The following is a 19183-nucleotide window of genomic DNA, read 5'->3' as shown; positions in this document are numbered from 1 at the left end:
CTTTTTTAGTTACTGTCCAAGTTTCTTATCTCTCTCTCCAGCTCTACTTGGCATATCTTGCCTTGTTTTTTATTTTATTTTTTTTTATTTCTAGTAAAAATATTCAGGTTTATGAAAACAGTTATCTTTTCTTTTAGTTGCTTTGGTCTTCAGATAAAATAAGTCTGTATTTTTGAAATATTATAAGGATGGGAATATTTGTTCTATAGCTTTAAATTTAGAACTGACATAATTTTATGCTTGTGTTCTTATACTATTCTTAAAATATTTGAATTTTATCTTCATTAGTTCTAGAGAGTGATTTTAACTTTTCTTAAGCACTATCTTATTTTGAAATGATTTAGGTTTACATTTATATATTTCAAAGTTTAAGACCCTCAACTCTAATGCTTCTTACACAAATGAAAGTGCTTCAATACTTTATGGGTCATCTCCTCCTTCCCACATCTGCTTTTTCTCAAAGGGCTGAATTCCTGAGCAACCCTACCCTAGGTTGGGTGCTGTGCTGATACCAACTTTCTAAACAGAGTTCTTATAGTGACTTTTTTTTTTGTTACAAAATACTGTCATCTAAATCATATAATTAAAAAAAGAAATATATATATTTAGTTATTCTTAGCAAAATATCTTAAAGTTACCCTTAATTATTATTATAATCTTTTTTTTTTTTAAGCAGCTGATGTACCATTAGAAAAAGATCTTAATAAAGTCCTTCAGCTTTTGGAGCCACAAATTTCCTTTTTAGAAGACCTAACGAAAATGGGAGGAGCAATGCGATCTGTTCTTACTCAGGTTTTGACAAATCAACAAAACTACAAAGATCTGACTTCTGGTGAGTAAAATATTAGAATAGAAAAAGGTTACTCTACTTATATTACTGTAATCATAAGAAGTTTACTTTAGAACTTAAAGTAAAAGGTAGATTTTTTCATAGAATGCTAAAGCTGGAAGTTATTGAGAAAACTTATTTTTTAGACAAAGAAAGTGAGCTCAGAAAATTTAAATGTCCTGTTTAAGACCTCACAACCAATTTATGGTGGAGTTGGGACTAGAACCCAGGTCTCCTAATTTAGTCTGACATTGTAGTGTGACATATTCATATTATATTCCCTCCCCAGTATTAACAACCACCTGTCTTCAGTTTTGATATTCTAAACATTTGGGTTGTATGATAGGCTTTTATAATGATAACAATGGTAAGTTATAAAACTTAGTATTGTGTGCTCATGATTTACCATTATATTAATGCTTTAGTGTTTACACCTTTAGTTTTCACACCTCAAATTTATGGTACCAAAAAATATATCAATTATTTTAAAATCTTGCTATAGCTATTTTAAAGTGCTCTTTTGCTGGACTATAAGTAGCATGTTTTGAAAATTGAAGTTCAGCATGTGCTTTCAGAGCAGTGAAATTTTTATGTGTACTGTTAACCATGCATTATTTTGAGATAGTCTTATCTGGTATATTTATTTCTTCAGCAAGTACTTATTAAACAAACCACTATGTACTTGGCTCTTCGGTAGGTCCTGGCAGTTAGGATGGGGATGATAGGCAGTATACTAGGTAATTCTGACCCTGCCTTTATAAAGCTTATGGTCTAGGAAGTAAGATGACAGTAATAAAACCCCCAAATCAAAATATTTTATATTATATATTGTAGTAAATGCTGTGAAAGTATAGGATAAGTGGTTATAAACAAGAGTCCTAATTTCATTGGGGAAGGAGGTGGGAAGCTTTGCTGAGGAAATGATATTTAAAGTGAAACCTAAAGGTTGAGAAGAAGTCATTTATTTTTATTTCTTTGAGAGGAAGTCATTCAGCTGGAGAGGAATTGAGTGAGAATGAGTGGAGTTAGATTCTAGACAGGGGAGAAATCTTCTACTTCTGGCTCCTGGACTAGCCCTTCTATCATAAACAACATAAAATTGGACAAACTGTGAGATCTGTTTTCAGGCATTTGCACCATCCAGCATAAGACTATAAACCCTTGAGAGAAGAGAAAGTTGTAGGATGAGTCCATGATTGCTCTGGCTCTTGGTCTGGTAGCAACTTCCAGATTGTAATGTGGCAAGCTGTCATCTAAGCATGGTGGTTCTGCTGAGCTAAGGAGACAGAGATCACAGTTTGGGGCAGCTGAAGCAGTTGGAATTTGTGGTATCTGTGGGGCAGAACACCAAGGGGTGGTGGAGCAGTTATGTGGAGGACCCCTGAAAGTCCCTGGCTAAGTACTGGAATACATATGCACAGCATGTGACTTCTATGGGGTTAAAAGCAGAGCAGAGACATTAAAGGTTGAGCAGTGTTAGGGAGCATTGGAGTTTTAGCCCAGGCAGATTGGAGGGACCTTGTTAATACCCGAGTCATCTAGTTTCAACACAAGAAGGTCAAACCTTAGGAAAATCATCAAGCCTTAGAAAAAGGTCTACTCTAGACTAGCCTTAATCCCTGTCAGTATCTACAAGGGGGATACTGTTTGGAGGTGATTTCTGCCAATATATAAGGCCTTTGAAACACCTTCAGCTATCCACAGATCTGCCCCGAAAAAGTGTAAAGGCACGCCTTCATGAATTCTAGATGATCATTCTGTAATTGAACTGTGTCGTAGTACAAAACTAGTAATCTACAGAGGAAAACAACAAAATCCAAAGTCTTCTATAATGTGTCATTAGAATATCCATATTATGAAAATTACTAGATATGCAAGAAAATAAAATATTCTCTATAGTCAAGAAAAAGAACAGTCAGTAGTAATTGACCAGATGCTGAATTTAGCAGTTAAAGACATTAAAGCAATTATTATAAATATGGTCCAAAATTTAAAGGAAAATATATTCAAAGAATAAAAGGAAAATACAATAAATGAGTTAATAAAGAGAAAAATCTTCACAAAGAAATGTAAATAATAAAAAAAGGCAAAAGGAAATTCTAGAACTGAAAGTTATAGTTAAGTACAGTAAATGAGTTGAAAATTTCATTGGATGGGTCTAGGAGCTGATTGGAGGTAGTAGAAGAAAGAGTTAATGATTTTCTGCATTCTTCAGTTATTCAATCTAGGAACAGAGGACAATGATGAAAGAAAATACAACAGTGCCTCAGATACCTATTAGGCAGTATCAGATGATTTAACATATATGTAATTGGAATTCCAGAAGGACAGGAGAGGAGAGCTGGAATGGGGTAGAATAAAATATTTGAAGAAATACTTAAATTTTCCAAATTGGATGAAAAATTTTGAGTTAGAGATCCAAACAGGATTAATACAAAGTATACCACAGTTAGGCACCTCATAGATTTCAGGCAGAAGCACTAGATATGTGAGAGTATTTATAGGTGAGAATGAACTTATTTTACTGTAAGTGACTGAGAGAAAGCTAGGGTGGTTGAAGTGAAATGAATATAGGAAGTTAGTGGCACAAATAAAACTACTACATTAGACTAAATCTAAATCAAGCAGGTCCTTACAGACCATATAAGATTTTATGTCATCCTGAATGTAGTACTAAGTCATAGAACCATTTTAGCTGAAGACTGACTTGATCAGACATGTGTTTTAAAAATATGAGTTGTTTTGTTAAGAATAGGTTGGAATGGACAAGAAAAGAACCTGAAGTGTGGCAGTATCTGAGGAAGGGGGGAGTGTTGGAGTTCTTTGTTTGGGTTGATATTATTTTTGCAGCTGTCGTTTAAGTTTGAAATTATTTGAAAATAAAAAGTTTGAAGTGCCCCCCCAAATATATTTATATATTTATATATCTTTGGAGTGATTTGTAGTAATTGTCCTCTTTTATTTCTTTAATTAAAAAATTCTAGTTTCTTGAAATAAAAAAACCAAAAATCCTTACCTAACTTTTGGTGGCTGGAATACTTAAAAATCCCATTAGATTTTGATTCAGAAGTTTGAGATTTGTAGTCTATCTTGACTTCTACTGTGTTTGTTTACTCACTGATTAGCCATTTTATTATTGAGACTCGTTTCTTTACTTACAAAAATGGTGATTATACTTTCTCTCAGGGTTGTTGTGAGAGGTCAACAAAATATATTTTATTAATTAAAAAGTGTTACACAATTTTATCTATCATGATTAAGGTAAATACATGGCTTTTATTATTTAAGAGTCATTCATTTCTCATAATATGGGAGAAATGGAAAGTGTGAGAGCTGGAATTTTGTTTTTTTTCCTTCATAAATTAATCATGGTTTTAAATATTGGACTTAAATTGATGGGAACTTCAAAGGGCAGTTTTTTTCCCCCCCTTCAAATCAGCTCAGACAGACTTGAAATTTAAAAAAAAAATATTTTTAATAAACTTTGTTTTTAGAGAAGTTTTGGATTTGCAGAAAAATTACACCAAAATTATAGAGGATTTCCATATAACCACCCCCTACACACCCACACACATAGTTTCTCCTGTTATTAACATCTTAACTGTAGTGTGGTACATTTGTTACAATTGATGAACCAACACTGAAGCATTGCTACTAAACAAAGTTCTATAATTTACATTATGGTTTATACTTTGTGCCGTCCAAAGTTTTATAGGCTTTGACAAATGTGTAATGTCATGTACCTGTCATTGCAGTATCATATAGAACAATTTACTGCCCTAAATATGTCATGTGTTCTAACTGTTCATCCCTTTCCTCCCTTCTGAACCCCTGACAACCACTACGTTTATATCAATGTTATAAGTTATTCTGTGTTAACTACAATAACAATAAATCTACTTTGGTTTGTTGTTACACTTCTCCCTTATGTTTATTCATTGCTCGGTATTGAGGGATTTGGGATGATGTCTGCTCTGATTGCTTCTTTCTGAGAGGGATCTTAGATATTATAAGGCAGTGGAAAGAAATTGTTTTGCTTGCAGTTGTAGATACTCCTTGTTTTTTTTGGATGGGACTTGTCCATCATCATCGTTTTGTCAGTTCAAGCAAGCCTAAAGAACTGGATGGTATGAGTTGGTCGCAGTTCTGCTGGGATTCAGGGGTTAACTGGCATATGAACCATCCAAAGCTTTAAGTCTCTGAGAGAGATGTTTAATGGGTATATTGTAAATTATAGGCTCAAATAAAAGGAGTAGAAGATTTATGAGTAGGGGAATTATAAATGAGTATAACTATGTTGTATTGGGGAAGTAGATTATCATATATTCCCAAATAGGGCCTTCTGAGGTGGTGTTGATTTCATGGGACTTTGCACCACCTTTGGTTTCTGGATATCCCCAGAGCCCTTGGGAGCACTCTTTTTTTTTTTTTTTTTTTTAAAGATTTATTTATTTACTTTTCCCCCTACCCCTCCTTCCACCCTGCTGTTTTTGCTGTCTGTGTTGTCTTCTCATTTTCTGTCCTCTAGGGTACACCAGGATTCAATCCTGGAGACCTCTGATGGGGAGAGAGGTTCCCTGTCAGTTGCGCCACCTCAGTTCCTGGTTCCTGATGTGCTTCACCTTGACTACCCCCCTTGTCTCTCTTTTGATGTGTCATCATCTTGCTGCGTGACTCACTTGCGTGGAGCACTGGCTCACCACGCAGGCACTTGCATAGGCACTGGCTAACCATGTGGGCACTGACTTGCTGTGCAGGCATGTTTTCTCTTCTCTTTCACCATGAGGCCCAAGGGATTGAACCCAGGCCCTCCCATATGATAGGTGGAAGCTCTGTCAGTTGAGCTTGGGAGCACTCTTGTTGGAGACTTTATTTACTGTGACAGTGAAATCTGCTTGAGACCTTCATAAGGGTAACCTCCAGGGTGACCTCCTGACTCTGAAAAAAATTTTTTAAACTGTTCTTTTGCATTTATTGAGGCGAACAAAGAGAGGAAACACAGAAAAGCTCAGCAAAACTAAAGAAACTAATTTATGTATTTAAATAATCAAAGAGATTGAGACCTTAAGATATGTAATCTGCTTAACAGGTAATTTGGTAATTTGGCTGTTAGAGAGTAATTTTTTTCTTTCAATGAACTCTCAAATAACAATCTGTTTATTTTCTTTTATTGTTCACTCCTCCATAGTAACTTAAAAAACAAAACATAAGAAATATTAACAATAATGAATAAGCTGGAATTCCAAAATGAAATTTCTAGGATTGTTTAATTGTAGAATCTACCTCATCAGTATTTTTTGGAATAGCTTCATATCAACTGATAACTCTGTACAAATTGTCCTTTTAATTCCTTAAGTGTGATAATCAAAATCTTATTTAAAACAGGAATGAAAAGTAACCTCGTTTGTAATATTTGAATCTTTTATTAATGATCTTTTCCTAAGAGCTTTAAAATTGCCATTAGAGAAGAGTTATAATTTTAAATATTTAAAGTTTTTGAGCCTTTATTTGTGCTGTTTTATCTGTCTAAAATGATCTTGACAACTTTCTGCACTGTGCTAAGTCCTATTTATCTTTGAAAATCCTATTCAGGCACTATATCCTCCAGGAAGCCTTTCTTAAAATTAAGCACTCTTTGGCCAAGTCTGCCTACTCCATTTTAGGAGAGCACAGATTGTCAAACCAAATGGTGAAGTCTGCTACATAATTGTCATCTACCATATTATTTGTCTGCCTTTCTTTGCCACTAAATTTACAATTTTTTGATAGCTGGGATTGTGCCCTATTAATTTGCACCCTCTGTTCCTTGCATAGAATCTGTGGCATATTTTAGATGCTCAACTATTTAGTAAACTTTGCTATTTGTTATAAACATGCTGTGCATTCTGGGACTGTTAATGCCAAACATAAGCACCAAAATATTATCTGAAGCCATTTTATGTTATTCTTCTTGGGTTCTTCCTCCACTAGAATATTCAAGGACTAACATTGAGTTGCTGTTTTTGTACACAAATATACACACATGCATATTAGTTAATGAGATAATTGTACTTAGATTTTGAATGAATTTTTTTTCTGGTTTTTAAATTTTAAAAAATATTAGGTCTTGGAGAAAATGCCTGTGCAAAGAAAAGTCATGAAAAGTATCTTATTGCTTTGAAGAGCTCTGGACTTACATATCCTGAGGATAAACTTGTCTATGGTATGCAGGAGCCATCTGCTGGCACTAGCACTCTGGCAGTTCAAGGTTTGTCTAAATATTTAACAACAATGACATTTATATATATATATATAAATCTTCACACTTTACTCATTACCAAAGAACAGTGTTATTTTTTGTAAGTAGAAAAGTAAAGAATGCTAATTTAGTGGCAAGAAAGAATAGGTAGCCAGAGAATGGAATTGCAGTTTTCTTAGTTGGAATTTTTTTTTTCCTTAGTTGGAATTTGATTAGTTTAATAAAGCTCTTGTGACTCATGAAAAATGTAGCAATTTGATCTTTGTATGTCTCAAATTAATTTAAGAATAAAGTAATATGTATCAACTATGAAAGATAACTTTAATTTTTCCCCCTCTCCAAAGGTTTTGCAGGTGCAACAGGAACATTGGGACAAGTTGATTCTTCAGATGAGGTGAGATTTAAAGTTAAAAAACAATTTTTTTTAAAAATAGAATTAAAAACTTTTAGGTTTGTGGATATCTGGTTTAAGCTTCTCAATTTATAGACAAAGAAACTGAAGCTCAGAGTGGAATAATTTAACCAAGACCACACAATTATTTAGTAATAGAACAGGGACTAGATTTTTACTTCTCATTTATGATTCCTTTCTCTTATCATAATTAAAGAATAGGAGCAGAAAGATAGGGTTTTTCTGCTAGGAAGGTATCACCAAGTTTATCCAAATAATTGTCGTGTGTACAATAGAATTATTAAAAAAGTGTAGCTAATTCTAGAATAATTTACTAAAAGAATATGAAATGTAACTGCTTATCCAATATCTGCTTATCCAATATCATTAAAATTAGATCTTATATGCCAGGATTATTTAAAAAAAAAGCGATGTATGAGAAATAGACTGTGAATTTGAAATTTCAATTTTTATGGTATTAATAATGTTTATAATAAACTCTTTATAACATTCCTGTGTTTTGGTCAATGTACAATTTTTAACAAAAATTGCTTTTTGTATTTGCTTGTAATCTTGATACTTATAAAATTGAAATTTCATAATTCAACATTTGATAACTGAAAATTTTAAAATAAAATTGTGCCACATTTAAATATAATATATATATATATTTTTGAAAATCCTTTTTGATTTGATAACATAGTATGAAATAGGCCAAATATCCTCCTCTTGGAAATAAGTTATGAAAGTCTTCTAGTTGATTTAATGCCTTAAAATTTAACTTCAGTTCTTTTTTGGAATATACCTAGGAGTGAAATTGCTGGGTCATATGGTAATTCTATGTTTAACTTTTTGAGGATTCCCTGAATTGTTTTCCAGAGTTGGCTGAATGATTTTACATTCCTACCCAGATTATCTTTTAAATTTCCAATGGAGACTTTAATTGTACATAACTACTTTGCAGCAATACCGTATTTTATGATTGGGTCTTAGGAGAATTTTTTATTGGGAGGGAGGCTTCTGAATCTCTTATAGAAGTAATTTCTAAGGGGATAGCAGAGATTTTGAAATATGGCCCCTTCTTTGTTCATTTCCTTTGCTTCTAATCTGTCCTCCTTAGGACTTGTCTTCTGAGCCTTGCATCTTCTGTTCCCCTTAGATTCTTTTTTTTTAGCAAATTCTGAGTGTAATATGTTTTATATAATAATTTGTTCTCTAATTAAGATCATTTCATAGTGTGAGTATCATAGTAAATACTTTTGATTGTGATAATCTTAAAATACTTTATTTCAGGTCCTGTCCTTGTAATACATATATTTGTAATAGTACCAGAGACCCATGCTTTATTTTGTATTTGCCTTATATATATTCAAAAGTAGTTTGACTTTTTAACTTTTAAATCATAATTTGTAATTAAGCTGTTAGTCTGTTTACACTTTTGTAGTTTATATATATATCACATTTTCTAATGTGGATAAAAATGGAGTCATTTGGGTATTTGAAGGCTTAAGAATTTGAAGTAGAGTTGTTTAGCTAGAAGTAGATTTACGGGCTATCTATTTTAGTTTATCTTTTTTTTTTTTTAATTAATTAATTTATTTAATCTCGCCCCCCCTCCCCTGGTTGCCTGTTCTCTGTGTCTATTTGCTGCGTCTTGTTTCTTTGTCCGCTTCTGTTGTCGTCAGCGGCACGGGAAGTGTGGGCAGCGCCATTCCTGGGCAGGCTGCACTTTCTTTCGTGCTGGGTGGCTCTCCTTACGGGCGCACTCCTTGCGCGTGGGGCTCCCCTACGTGGGGGACACCCTTGCGTGGCAGGGCACTCCTTGCGCGCATCAGCACTGCGCGTGGGCCAGCTCCACACGGGCCAAGGAGGCCCAGGGTTTGAACTGCGGACCTCCCATGTGGTAGACGGATGCCCTAAACACTGGGCCAAGTCCGTTTCCCTACTTTAGTTTATCTTTGAAATACACTTTAGAAGCATCATTTTATTTCCTTTTACTACACAGTTAATTCTTTAGTTTCCCAATATAGTATGTATAGTGGAAAGAAATTGAGCATTAGATTTAGGCAGAGCTGAGTTTGAATTTTTGGCTCATAATATCCCTGTATTTTTCGGCAGGTTACTTAACTTCTGAATTTCAATTTCTTAATGGAAAGTGATGATAATTCTAATGTTAGGGTTAAATGGGATACCATATATAAAGTATCTATCATGGACCAGGTACAAACTAGTGCTTTATGTGTAGAAGGGGTTGTTGAGCTACCATAGGTCATACCATAGAAATGCCTGCTATTCTTTCCAGAGGAAATATTTTACTAAGGTATGGTTTAAAAGCAATCAAGCTTATCTTTTTTTTTTTTTAAAGATTTATTTTATTTACTTCTTTTCCCTTCAACCCCCCCACCCCCCGTTGTCTGCTCTCTTTGTCCATTCACTGTGTGTTCTTCTGCATCTGTTTGCATTATCAGGCAGCACTGGGAAACTGCATCTCTTTTTTGTTGCGTCATCTTGCTGCATCAGCTCTCCATGTGTGCGGTGCCACTCCTGGTTGGGCTGTGCTTTTTTTATGCAGGGCGGCTCTCCTTGTGGGGCGCACACCTTGTGTGTGGGGTCCCCCTACACAGGGGCACTCTGCGTGGCATGGCACTCCTTGCGTGTGGTAGCCCTGCACATGGGCCAGCTTAGCACATAGGTTAGGAGGCCCTGGGGATCGAACCTTGGACTCTCCATATGGTAGACCCTCTATCAGTTGACCCATGTCTGCTTCCCTCAAGCTTATCTTAAAAGATTACCTATGGAGAGTGGATGTGGCACAAGCAGTTGGGCTCCTGCTTATCACATGGGATGTCCCTGGTTTGGTTCCTGGTGCCTCCTAAAGAAGACAGTGAGCTGGCATGACAGGCAGGTGTGGCAAGCTGACTCATCAAGAGAAACATAACGAGAGACACAACAAAGCAGGGAACAGAGGTTTCTGGTGCCTTCTGAGGAAGATGAGCAGGACAGCAGCTGATGTAACAAGATGATTCAACAAGAGACACAAGGGGAAATACATAATAAGAGACCCAACAAGGCAGGGAATGGAGGTGGCTTATGTGATGGGGCGACTTGCTCCCACATTGGAGATCCTGGGTTCGGTTCCCAATACCTCCCAAAGAAACAAGGAAGATCAACAGACACAACAAGAGCAAAACAACAAGGGGGTGGGGAGAAATAAATAAATAAACCTTGAAAAAAATACAGATTATGTAAGTATTACATGAATATAATGTAGTTGTTTTGTCAGAAAATTCAGATAAAATAAAACTCCCCTGTTTACTTACCCTTCCTAATACCAGTTCCTCCTCATGGAAATTATAGTTAATTGTTTGGATGTCTTTGACAGACCCTTTTCTGTGTAGTTAAATAACTGTGTGTTTATAGAAATATTGTGTGTGTGTGTAAGAGAGATTAAATTAAAAAGGTAAATTATTTTGTGACCTACTTTTATTTACCCTGTAATATGTCATGCATATTTGTCAGTGCTCTGTTTTTTCTGTCTATACTACTCTTCTGTCTATACAACTATAGTATTCTGAAATATGAATAAACTAGTTTATCCTATCATTTCCTTGATTTCCAGTTTTTAAATTTTAAGATATACACTTACATTTCTTTTTGTGCAAATGTGCTAATAATTCTATGAGATGTGGAACTGCTAGGTTGCAGGGTATGCATATCTTAAATTTTAATAGATTATATTTCTTTCAGATTATAAAAATCACACACATATACATATTTAAGGTGAAAAGTAAGGAAAGTGTAAAGATAAGACCATAATGCAGAACCAATCATAGAAGAGGTTTATTGATTAAATTAGTGAAGTTTCTGTTTGAAGATTGTGATCATAGATAATTTTTAACACAAAATATGTATTCATTTATGTTTTAATGTATGTACTGTAAGGTCTTTGCTTTTTGATTCTAAATGCATTTTAAAATCTTGAGTTGGAAATGAAAGTCATGTAATATATCAAAAAGCAAAAGCAACAATTCAGCAGTGGTAATTTGAAGATTATAAAAATTATGAATGCTAATGCTAAAAGGGACTCCTTAAAGTTCATTTTTTCCTAATTTCATCATTTATTAATGAGGAAGCTAAATTCCATAGAATTAACTGATTTACTGTTTTAAACATCTAGCTATTGCTGGAGTTGGAATTGGACACAAGGTCTCATATCTCCTGGTCTAGTAGTCTTTTTATGAAGTGGGTAAATGGTAAACCAGTGTTCGCATTACTTTTGCTGTTTAGAAAATTAGTCCAAACTTTGTCACTTAAAATAATAATTTTATTTTGCTCATGATTCTATGGGAAGGCGAGCTGGGCAGTTATATGGGTTATTTCATGTGGCTGCAGCTAATTGTTGGCTAGGGCTGCAATTATTTGAAGGCTCAATTGGGTGGGCATTTAAGTTGACTTACTCATTGGTCTGTTAGTTGTTGCTGGCTGTCCACTGGAATCTCAGCTGGCCAGTGACGAGGATACTTACCTATGACCTCTTCAGCGTGGTGGTCTCAAGGTTGTTGGACTTCTTTTATTAGGGGTTCTTAACCCTTTTTTGTTCCGTAGATCCCTTTGCCTTTCAGATGAAATGAATACTACTGTAATTTATTTAATGCATACATTCATAAATGAAGGAAATGCTAGATTTCAGTTAAAGGTCAGAGAAAATAAAGATAAGTTGATTTTTTTCAATTCAAGCTCGTGGATCCCCCTGAAATCTTTCCATGGACCCCTGGTTAAGAACCCCTGTCTTACATGGTGGATGTCTTTTCTGAGTGAGCAGTCCAAGAGCAGAAACTGTAGAGTCTTTTATGAACTAGCCTTGGAAGTTACATAGTTTTTGCTTCTACTGCATTTTTTAGATATATAAGTGAGTTAAGGTAGGCTCATATTCAACAGGAGGGAACACAGATACCGTTTTCCAAAAAGTATTTGTGGACTTGTTTTAAAATTGCTATAATCAGGGTGTGGCACCAGCCATTTTTTCCCCTGGACTCTCTCTATATCCAGCTAGTGATTATAGTTAAGTAACATACCAAGAATTGATTACAGATTTTTTCCTCATTCATTTCATTGGCATATGCATATTTGAGAAAAACTTTAACATGATAATGAAGTACCACTGTAGCCAGATGGCTGTTTTTTCAGGGAAATAAATAGGACTTCAGGGTTTTAATTAAGCCAATTTAGAACTATTTCTTGAAAGTATCTGGAATGTCCCAGTCTGGTCCCTCTTCATTGATGACCTGGGCCATCACCTCCTCTTTCTTTATAATCTTTTGTTGAAACCTGATATTTTGATATTTTAGTGTGTTATCGCTGTAATTTAGAATCTGAGGCATCTGTTCCATAAGCTTGTATCAAGCTAGTGTTATGATAGATGCTGAGACCAGCTCAGCAATAGGTTTGCACAAAGGGAAGGTGACGCAGAAGTGAAGAAATAAAAGGGCAGAAAGAAAGACACAAGAGAGAAAATAAAGATGGGACCAGGGGACTCAACAGCTTTTGGAACTGAGAGCCTCGACTCTAGTTTCCACATCGTATTTGTTAGAAATTACAAAGCAGTAGTTATTTATGTTTACTTTCAAGACTGCTTGTTATTAAAGCTGCAACACCTGCAATGCTAGGGAACAGACCATACAAAGTTTGAATACTTCCTCACGCAAACAGTTTTTGTGCTGACCAGACAGCATTCCATCTAGTCAAGGCTGGTGTTCCTAAGCCCACACTTGTTATCTGTGTTATGGAAATGTTTGAACTTCAAGCCAGATTCCCACACTCAAATTCAAGCTATTTTCCCACAGACAGAGATTTCTTTTGAATGCCAGGACAACAAAAAGACAAAACAAAACAAAAAACAAAAAGGAGAAAAAGAAAACACCTTTCTCAGTCTTTGCAGATTGACCTGTGTGAGTGTTGTTCTTCAGAACTTACTCATATAATGAGCTTGGAGAATAGTCCCAGGCCAAAGCATAGGGGTTCCTGATCTTTTCTGCTCATGCAACCTGTCATTGGCATGTACTTGTGGCCCTGGGAATTACTCCTTTTACATGGATTGAATGTCCTTTCTTCCCTATGAAACAGTTTTCTTATGGTCCTGGGCATTGTGCTGTATGTCCTATGGCTAACAATCCCTTGTCCCAGGCAGCTACTTGACTGCTTTTCCACAGTGTTCTATAGGAGAGCTCTGTGAGCTACTTTCTACATGGAGGTCAAATTCTGGGATGGTGAGTGCCTCTCCACAAGTAGACATTGGGACAGATATACATGCTCCAGACATACATAGACCCAGGAACAAGAACCAAGGATCCACACTGAGAGCACAGGTTGGCCCTACACTAAGCCAGTAAGGGCTGCCAGGAGATCCTGCTGCTTTAAGTTGGTCTTTTCCTTGATATGGCACTTGCTCTGTTACTGTAATCCTTTAACTGTTTCCCTGAGCTTTGGGAAAGATGTTTCTGACAGTTCTTGCTGGTTATTCAGGGCTTCTGTAGGAGGATGGAGCCCTGAAGTTTGTCTCTGCCATCTTGATCAAGGCCCAAAGTATACTTTAGAATTTAATTTATAATGAAACTATAAAATTACTGCGACTTTTCTGCCAGTCTCTTCTTTGGGTCTTCTGTCATATTTTATTCTACTTTTGTTTCTTAATGGGAAACATTTTATCAGAACTTGTACCCCCCTGCCCCGGAAAAAAAATTCATTTGGGGATTAGCATCATAAGCAAGAAGCAAGTTAATTGAGTCTTGAGGTCAGTTATTGAGAGAGAAAATGAAAATGTCCACCATCCACTTAAAAAATAATGACATGAGTATTTTAAATTTTTTTATTTTTATATTTGTATTGTGCTTTTGTTCTTTTCAAAGCATATTTCCATGCATTGCTTAAAATGATTAAAAATGTAAGAAGTAGTTTTGTAAAAGATAGAATGGATAGGTGAAGGATAAAGGGGATGAAGGAATAAGACAGAAGGAAAACAGTATGAGAGGAAGAGTACACAGGAGCTGAAGTTCTTGAAGAAAAACTTAATGCCATTTCCCAATTTCTTTAAGGCTTTTAATGCTATGTTGCATATTTTTGCAACAGTAGGTAAAAGAGTCTATATTCTTTAGTATTTATATTTGATATTTAAATGAATAGTTGACTATGACTTGAAGATTGGTGTTTTTACATGCTTCTACACGCCTATGGGATAATCAAGTAAACCCTTTTCATGATGTCGTTTTTGTAGTTGAACAAATTATATATATATAAAGAAAGACAGGAAAAGAAAAGTGTAGTGACATATCAATTCATATGGTAAAAAGCGAATGGTAACAATTAAAAAATGCTTCAAGTTAGATTTAGAATTGGAAAAGAAACCTTAGAGGTAATATAATTCAACGACTTCATTTTAAAAATAAAGAAACAGATATAAAACAATAACAGTGGCAAGATTTATTTCTGTTTTCAAGTAGTTTTATTTGATTGAATATGTGTATTACTACATTTTATTCATACAAGTTGTGTCAGATATTTGTCCCACTTTCCCTGCAGAAACAGAATATTATGTACTCAGCAGCGCTAATTTATACACATGACATTCTTCATACTATTATTTCTTATTCTTTTTATGTGTAGTTAATATAAAGTCTAGAAAGTGTTGCATTATATGGAACAAAAAGGAAGTAAAATAAGAGCATAGCCTAATTTTTTTTTAAATTAGAGAAGTTGTGGGTTTACAGGAAAACCAGGCATAAAATACAGGGTTTCCATATACCACCCTATTATTAAGACCTTGCATTAATCAACTGATGAAAGCATATATATTGTAATTTTGAGGTATTTTTAAAATTAAAATTTATTTTTATTCCTTTTCTGTTGAAATTTATAACCATCAGATAATTCAGTTCAAAAAGTTTTTATCTAGTATTATATGTAACTGGCCCTAATTGGAGAGTTTTTCAGCAGAAATAGGGTCTTAGAGATAAACTTAGTTTTTCAAGGGGAAATTATATTACTGTGGATTACCACAACCAATATCCATTTATCTGCATGTAATGTTTGGTATAAACCAGATTGTTTTCTGTGATTTTGAGGTGCATAGCTGTTAGACAAGAGAAATAATTTAAAACACTTCCCACCCTGTGAAAATATAAAAATATGATGTTCATTGTGAAAAAATTGAAAACTTGAAAAAATGCAAAGGAAGCATTTGCCTTCAGCTCTACCATCAGAGATAATGTTACATTGTTTATTAAATTGCTTATGGTTTATTAATTGGGAAGTAATCACTTAAAATAGTTACTGTGTAGACATGCTTTGAATATTCTTGCCTTTATTTGGGGCATAATCCAAATGAACAGTTAGAAGTAATATGTGAAAACTTGTGACAAAAACAGGATAACTGAAATTAAATTCAGAGACACTTTACATAAATCAATAGGTGAAAGAAAAAAATAAATTTTTTTTGGGGGGGATAAGATTTAATTCTATTTTATTAGGTATAATAAATTATATTAATAATGAGGAATGGAGTGTGGAATCATGTAAACTTTTGGTGCAAAGGAGCATGGAAATATCTAATGTCTTTTTTTTATGCTATAGGATCTGATTTAATAACATTACTGGTAATTACTAGGGAACTTATCTACTTAATGGGGCAACTTGTTCCTTTGCTTGCTAGCTCAAATTCTTCTCAGTGTTGTGTTACATATTGTAATTTTCACATATTCTTATTTTGTCCTGTAGAATTCTTTTCACTTCCATATGAAATCCCTTAAAATATTTACCTTTCGTTTTTTAATATTCACTGTTGTACATAGCTCTTTGACCTGATTGCTCCTTTTTAAAAATCTGTGATCTGATTCAGTGCACAGTGATGGGACACCTTTTGCTAAGTATATTGTGGTTTAATTAGGACCCAAGGCTTTTTGTTAGCTTTTTAGCAGCTGTTCTAGATTTTGGTGGGAGCCCCCACTTGTCAGCTGTGAATTTGGAAGGGAAAAAAATGTCCAGGTTTTTTTTTCCCCTTCCAAATTTACAGCTGACAAGTTAGTCTCTCCCTGCTTTGTACTTGTAGAGTTAATGAAGCAAGCAATTTTAAATTACAGTGGCTTATAATTTTAAATTTCAGCTTTTTCCTTCTAGTCTCTCAAAATACCGTCTGGATTTTATTTTTATAACCTGATATGTTAAATGTGTCTTCTAGCTCTCTATATTTTGTATCTATTTTATTTTATTTTTTTGTATAATTTTAGCCAACTGTGAAAATACTGTGGAGTTCACAGTATTTTCATCTCTCTTTTTTGTAAATCCATCAAAGAAAGAAAGATTAATATGGATTGATTTATTCTAGGTGAATTTTTGGGGACTTTGCCAATCATGGTAGGCAAGTGTTAAGAAATCATCTGTAAGTTTTGGAGATCTGTTTTTGAAACTATTTTTCTTGGGTCTTCTTGTCTCATTTTAGACCAATGTCCTTATTTTGTGCCTGAAATACATGTGACAGTGGTGCCTACTCCCTTGCTGAGATTAGTTAAGGTCTTCTTATTTATTTTTTTAAAAAGGATATTTAGATTATGTAAATGTTACATAGAAAATATAGGGGATTCCTATATGCTCCACTTCCCACATTGCCCATATTTACCCACATTAACAACATCCTTAATTAGTGTGTACATTCATTGCAATTGATGAGCACATTTTGGAGCATTGCCACTAAGCATGGATTATAGTTTACATTGTAGTTTACACTCTTGCCCACACAGTTCTGTAGATTATGGCAAGATATGTGTTGGCCTATATCTCTTGTTGCAGTGTCATTCAGGACAATTCCCAAGTCTCAAAAATGCCCCCAAATTACATTCGTTTTCCCTCTCCCTCATCTCAGATCCTCCAGTGACCACTGCCTCCACATCAATGATATAAGTTCTTCCATTACTAGAATCACAGTAAGTCTATAGTAGAATACCAGTAAATCCACTCTAGACCATAGTTCATTCCCCAATCCTGAGGATTCTGGGATGGTGATACCCACTCTACCTCTAATTGAGAAGGGGCCTCATTACCATATGGCCAGTGGATGGGACTCTCTTGCTTGCAGTTGTAGACTCTCTGGGTTCCTTGTTATGGTTGTTATCCATTATCACCTCCTTGTTAGTTGTCCTGTGTGAGTCCAGTCAAGTGGAGAGTAGGTATTGCAACTCTGCTGAGGCTCTGGGCCCAACTGGCACATGAGCAGCCTTCCTTTCTGTGATAATCTGTTCTTCCACCACTTTCTTTAGCTTCTTTGTGAATTCAATGCTATTTTTATAAGGTTAGGAAATTTTTTATTTGAGCATTTTAGAATGTTTGAGACTTCATTAGAAGCACAGCTTAAATTTAAAAGTTCTTGTATTTTAATGGTAAAGCTATTTCACTATGTATTTTAATTAAAATTAGCAACATTTTATTAAGGTATTTATTCATTATGATATGTATTATTTAAGGTGTTTTATTACAGCAAGTATGTAAAAAATAAGACATGTTGGTTAATATATAAAAATGTATATATTATAATTTATAAGCATGTTTATACTTACATAAAATTTATGTTTATGACTGTAACTATATTTGATGCTAATTTTGTTTTCCTCCAGGAGGATCAGGATGGGAGTCAAGGTCTGGGCAAGCGAAAAAGGGTAAAACTAAGCAGTGGCACCAAAGGTATTTATATTCTGTTTTTTCTTGTATAAAAAGCTTCTAAAATACTTAATCAGTAAGAATATTTGATTGACTAGCCATGTTGACGTTGTAGCTGTTTAAGGGAAGAGTTATATTATTAGATTTGTTTAATGTCAGGGAAAGTGTTGTTAGAGGGTAGTAGTGAGGGACCTCAGAAGCAAATAAAGGGTAGCGGACTTGGCCCAATAGATAGGGCGTCTGCCTACCACATGGGAGGCTCACAGTTCAAACCCTGGGCCTCCTTGACTTGTGTGCAGCTGGCCCATGCGCAGTGCTGATGCGCGCAAGCAGTGCTCTGCCACACAGGGGTGTCCCCCGCATAGTGGAGCCCCATGAGCAAGGAGTGCGCCCTGTAAGGAGAGCTGCCCAGCGCAAAAGAAAGCACAGCCTGCCCAAGAATGGCACAGCACACATGGAGAGCTGACACAACAAGATGACTCAACAAAAAGAAACACAGATTCCCGGTGCTGCTGATAAGATAGAAGGGGTCACAGAAGAACACAGCGAATGGACACAGAGAGCAGACAACTGGGGAGGGGAGAGCAGACAACTTGGGGGGAGGGGGAAGGAGAGAGAAATAAATAAATGAATAAATTTTAAAAAAGCAAATAAACCCTTACTATTGAAATTTTGTTGTTTTCATAAAATATGCATGGTGTATTTTTAAAATTTATTGAAGTGTATCATTCATACATGAACATACATCAACAATAAATGTATAGTAAAAGTTGCGAACTTAGAAAAAAAATGTGCATATCATCGTACAGGGCTCCCATACATCACCCTACCACCAATACCTTGCATTGTTGTGAAATGTTTGTAATAAATTATGAAAGAGTTTCATCAAAGTATTACTACTAACTATAGTCCATATCTTACATTTGGTGTATGTTTTACCCAACTCACCCTATTATTTTTCCCATAAACCATACAGTTTATCTAAAGCATACAATAAAAAAATTTAATATAATCACAGTTGTGC

At 34.9% G+C, this 19183-nt stretch overlaps 1 protein-coding gene across 6 annotated transcripts in view; it reads left to right on the top strand.

Annotated features, from left to right (window-relative positions):
- Positions 1–19183, top strand: part of UBR3 (ubiquitin protein ligase E3 component n-recognin 3) — a 280063-nt gene that overhangs the window by 48370 nt on the left and 212510 nt on the right. For 4 of the 6 annotated variants that reach the window (XM_058300668.2, XM_058300667.2, XM_058300666.2 and 1 more), the window contains exons 3-6: positions 674–832; positions 6933–7076; positions 7412–7461; positions 18117–18183. In XM_058300668.2, the coding sequence (XP_058156651.1) occupies positions 674–832; positions 6933–7076; positions 7412–7461; positions 18117–18183 (420 nt within the window). The remainder of the gene's footprint in view (positions 1–673; positions 833–6932; positions 7077–7411; positions 7462–18116; positions 18184–19183) is intronic. The other 2 variants (XM_058300669.2, XM_058300664.2) reach the window with 1 other exon arrangement.

Source organism: Dasypus novemcinctus, chromosome 7 (genome assembly GCF_030445035.2).
Source record: "Dasypus novemcinctus isolate mDasNov1 chromosome 7, mDasNov1.1.hap2, whole genome shotgun sequence".
In the NCBI taxonomy this organism is placed as follows: domain Eukaryota; kingdom Metazoa; phylum Chordata; class Mammalia; order Cingulata; family Dasypodidae; genus Dasypus; species Dasypus novemcinctus.
The sequence above is the reverse complement of the archived record's forward strand: the minus strand, read 5'-3'. Positions and strand labels throughout refer to the sequence as shown.